A 4718-nucleotide genomic window follows, 5' to 3' on the forward strand; every position below is an offset into this window, starting at 1 on the left:
CCAAGAATGATTAAGAAATGAATTAGCGTCCGGGTTCTCACAAGATGAATAATTTATGAAATATTAGTAAGAGAGACTGATCGATCATAACAAATAACAAAGATACATATATATTTATACGATTTGAACAGTACGAATTTCGAATACAAATCAGAAAAAAAAACACAACAAATGACACTGAAAATCATATTATTTTCGTGGTTAACTGATAAATCTCTAATTTTTAATCTTCTGAGAGGCAAGACCATGTTAACCATTATTATATCTTTAAAAAAAAGAAGATGAATGGTCATATTTTATGAATTTAGACTTTTTCCCCAAATATTACACTAATTATTCCATCATTTTCATGCATATGCATATTCATTAACAAATTATCTTAACGAAATCGATTAAATCGAACCAAATAAAAATAGATTATTAATATATGTTCTCGCCTAATTTAAGTGCACACATATGTTGACCAAGTATATATGACCTGGCATATAAGTAAACCAATAAATTTTTATAATACATGATATCTAAAAAAATATTTCTTTCGATAAACAAACATATATTTCAATAACAATAATCAATCCCTTCCACCATACTCCAGCTACAAACTGCACACATCCCTACCAAATCAAAATACGAACTTCACAAAATCAAAATACGGATAGATTCTTTGATATCCAATATGATCCAGGGCCTCCTCCAACTTAGCGTGTTGTCTCTCATCCTCGCATCGTTTGTGCCTTCTGCTTATCAGCAGCAGCGATGTGCGCCCATATCTTGCGGAAACGGCCCAAACATCAGCTTTCCATTTCACATTCCAGCCCTGCAACCATCCAACTGTGGTCTCCCTGGATTCGAGCTAAATTGTACTGATCTTGGCTTCCTAAATCTCCAACTACCCGATAATCACCGGTACGTGATCCAAGATATCTTCTACGCAGACCAGATTCTCCGTGTGTACGACGCAGCTCTTTTAACTTACGATCCCAACACCACCTGTCTTCCAGAAATCACAAACACTTCGCTTCCCACTTCCCGTTTCAGCTTCTTTAACGCCTCTAGCCTCCATTTGTTCCCGCTTTGCCGGAGAAATGCGTCCACGGTAATTTTATGGATTCACAGAGTTATTTGCGCTGTTCAAGATGATAATCAGATCTGGAATTTGGCGATAGGTGACGATTGGGCCCCTGAGGACTTGAGAAGGGCTATAGAAAGTTGTGAAACACATATTGTGGCGCCGGTGGATTTCGGCGTTGAAAATGTTTATCAGGTGTTAAGAAGGGGGTTCCAGCTGAAATGGACGACGGAAGACGTTAATCCGGAGCCGCCCGTCGCTGGTGAAAACGTAAAAGGTGCGATCTGGACAACTCCCACTCACTCTCTAGGCCTTCATACAGTAATTATTTCTTCATTTTGATTCAAAATTGGTTTCGTTTGATAATAAGAAATTCAAGGTAGCTTCACTTATATTTCGCAGACACAGTTTATGATTATATTTTAAGAAATAAAATAACAGAAAGATAAAAAAACTATATTATTGTGTTTGCTTTTTAAAATATTCTGAAAAAAGTTAGTTTTGGAAGATAAAGTATACATTTAGATCCATGAGTATGATGAGATGTGTATATATTTGTTGGTGTTGTCTCATATCTATTAGAGATCAGTCTAACATTTTCCCAGCCGTCGTCCTATCATTAGTGGAGACAATATTACTCGTTAAAATCTGGCGTCATTCTATTATAGCTTACCTAACTAACCAGATGAAAAAACGCAACGTCGATAGCTTGACGCATGAAAACTTTCCAAAAGGTCACCAATCCTAGTAATTCTCTGGTACATCCAAGCTTAGCCCAATAGAAAACTACAATTTTAGTCATATAATTAACTTAGTCTCTTTTTTGTTTTAATACGTTAACTTGTCAAAATTTTATTTTTATAGTGAAACTTTGTTTTTCTTTTTTTGGGTTTGCTTTGATTTTTTTTTTTGGTTTTTTCATTTTTATGCTTGAAATCACTAAATTCACCGAATACTGCTTATTTGAAATCGGTGTTCTCCTACGTGCTTCATTAAATAAGTATTAATCCTATATTACGAACATTAAAATTTACGTAAACAATAATAATTAATGAAAAAGACAAATTTTTTCCACTTGTTTTGAAGTATATATTGAAGGTAGTTTGATTTATTTACACCCCTTCATTTTCTCAAATTAATTTTAATGTGTTCGGTGTAAGTTTTATTCTCGTAACATGTATCACGTGGAGAGTATCGATGTCAAATAAACCATATTTGATAGATTTAATGATTTCGAGCAAAAAATTGACTTTAACAAAAAAAATTCAAGTTACTAAATAAAGAACAAACTTATAGGATTAAAATATAAAACAAACCGACATACAAAACTAAAATTGTAATTTCTCCTCATTATGATAGATATATAAGACCGTTTTATTGTGCATATGAAGCAATATAAGATTACATAAACGATGATTAGCAAGTAAATTTTTTTATAAAATCATACTATAATGTATTTGATTGAAATGTAATATCAATAGAATAATTCATTGCTAATGAAACATTTAAGCTAAATATAATAATTATATTAAAAAATTGTAGAAGTTGAGTTTGTTATCGACTAAAAGATTAAAAACAAGAAGATACATTTAAGGGAAAATTACTTTTGGTCCGCTATTTTGTCAAATTTTATGTTTTGATTCATTAAGTTTTTAAAGTTTGATTTTGATACATGAACTTTTACTTCTCGACTATTGTCGTACCATTACAAACATGACACCCGACATGCCATCAATTTTTTTGATGCTACATCAGTATTTTTTAATGTCATGTTAGTATTTTCTGGTCTCACATCAGTAATTGAACCAAAGTATATATCTAAAAATTAAAAGTTAGTGTAGCATGACCAAAATTTGAAATTTAATGAATCAAATCTCAAAATTGAAAAAGTCAGTGATCCATAAGAACTATTTAATTTCCATGGAAACATGTTTGATATGTTATCAAATAATGATATCAAACATGCATGAAATATTTCACAAAATGCAGCATCCTATTTCCAATGTTTTTCTCTTTCTCTATGCCTAACCAGCTGACATCCTGAATTAAACTTTTTGTGTCGATTTCGGTTGCAGGAAAAGGCCCAGGATTGTGGATATTAGTCACTGGTAAATCATTTAAATCATAGAATTTCATGTATATATGATATACACTTCAAAAAATTCAACTTGTATACTACATGCAGGAGTGACCCTGGGTGCGGTGGTAGTCGCAGTTTCTTCCGTTCTCTTAATTTTCTCAAGGAGAAAATTGCTGAAGTTACTCTCCCCTCAAGAAGGGGATGCAGCTGACCAAGCTGCTGTTGAACTATTCTTGAAGAATCATGGAAATCTTGCACCCAAAAGTTACAAATACTCACAACTCAAGAAAATGACCAATTCATTTGCTGAGAATTTGGGTAAAGGAGGGTTCGGTAGCGTTTACAAAGGAAAACTAGAAGATGGGCGTCTCGTGGCGGTTAAAATCTTGAGTGGATCAAAAGGAAATGGAGAAGATTTCATTAATGAGGTGTCAAGTATTAGTAGAACTTCCCATGTTAATGTTGTCGCCCTCCTGGGATTTTGCTTCGAGGGTTCGAAAAGAGCTTTGATTTATGAATTCATGCCAAATGGCTCTCTCGAAAAGTTCATACCCAATTCTTCTTCTTCTTCGGCCCCGGAAGGTTCGTTAGGATTGGATAAACTGTTTGAGATCGCCGTGGGGATTGGTCGGGGGCTAGAATATTTGCATCAAGGCTGCAACACAAGAATTTTGCATTTTGATATAAAGCCTCATAATATCCTTCTTGATAAGGATTTGAAGCCAAAGATTTCGGATTTCGGGTTATCTAAGTTGTGCCCTAATAGATCAAGCATTGTGTCGATGCAAGGGGCAAGAGGGACTGCTGGATACATTGCCCCTGAAGTATTTTGTAGGAACTTTGGAGACGTCTCTCACAAATCCGATGTTTATAGCTATGGCATGATGGTTTTGGAAATGGTGGTCGGGAGGCAAAACAACATTAATCCTGAAGGTGGACGCTCGAGTGAAGTGAATTTTTCGGATTGGATATACAGACATCTTGAACAAAATACAGTTGAAAAGGATGCCTTTAATAAAAATGTTTTGCAAGAAGGTAAATGGGACTTAGTAAAGAGAAAGCTTATAATTATAGGATTGTGGTGCATTCAGACTGATCCCAAAAACAGGCCATCGATCAGCAAAGTGATCGAGATGTTGGAGGGAAAACTTGAATCTTTGCCACTTCCACCGAGACCATACTTGTCTTCCTCTCCGATATCACCGTCGATGTTTTCGAATTTTGAATTTAAATCCCTATCTTGATTCTCTTTTGTGCTTGACAAGGAATTATATTGATTATTGCAACTGGTTTTATTTCTTAAGAGGATTTATATTGAACATGTCATGTTATAAAAGAATTATTGGGTTAGGGATACTATACATGTATTTATATTTTAATAATGATTATGAAGTATATATCACCGAATTTTAAAAAATATATGACAACATAAAATATGATTCTGATAAGTGATGAATATTTAGGTACATGAGTTCGATTCAGAGCTCGAATATTTTTAGTTTTTTCCTCAAGTTCGGCTCGAAATCTTCGAAGTTATTCGTGAGTTATTCGAATAGTAATGTTCGAGAA

General features: G+C 34.0%; 1 protein-coding gene across 1 annotated transcript; it reads left to right on the forward strand.

The window, feature by feature from the left end:
- Positions 1 to 628: 628 nt before the first annotated feature.
- On the forward strand, positions 629 to 4448 carry LOC140821334 (LEAF RUST 10 DISEASE-RESISTANCE LOCUS RECEPTOR-LIKE PROTEIN KINASE-like 2.5). Its single transcript, XM_073181809.1, has 3 exons — positions 629 to 1346; positions 3145 to 3177; positions 3255 to 4448. The coding sequence occupies exons 1-3, from the start codon at positions 677 to 679 to the stop codon at positions 4391 to 4393; spliced, it is 1842 nt and encodes a 613-aa protein (XP_073037910.1). The 5' UTR covers positions 629 to 676; the 3' UTR covers positions 4394 to 4448.
- Positions 4449 to 4718: the final 270 nt, after the last annotated feature.

Source organism: Primulina eburnea, unplaced genomic scaffold, assembly GCF_022965805.1.
Source record: "Primulina eburnea isolate SZY01 unplaced genomic scaffold, ASM2296580v1 ctg524_ERROPOS1344499, whole genome shotgun sequence".
Classification (NCBI taxonomy): Eukaryota; Viridiplantae; Streptophyta; class Magnoliopsida; order Lamiales; family Gesneriaceae; genus Primulina; species Primulina eburnea.

Excerpts from the sequence above, each read along its gene's own strand:
- LOC140821334 (XM_073181809.1), top strand. The coding sequence starts at position 677 with ATGATCCAGGGCCTCCTCCAACTTAGCGTGTTGTCTCTCATCCTCGCA. Across the intron at positions 1,347-3,144 it reads CGCTGGTGAAAACGTAAAAG|GAAAAGGCCCAGGATTGTGG; the intron begins GTGCGATCTGGA and ends TTTCGGTTGCAG. Across the intron at positions 3,178-3,254 it reads ATTGTGGATATTAGTCACTG|GAGTGACCCTGGGTGCGGTG; the intron begins GTAAATCATTTA and ends TACTACATGCAG.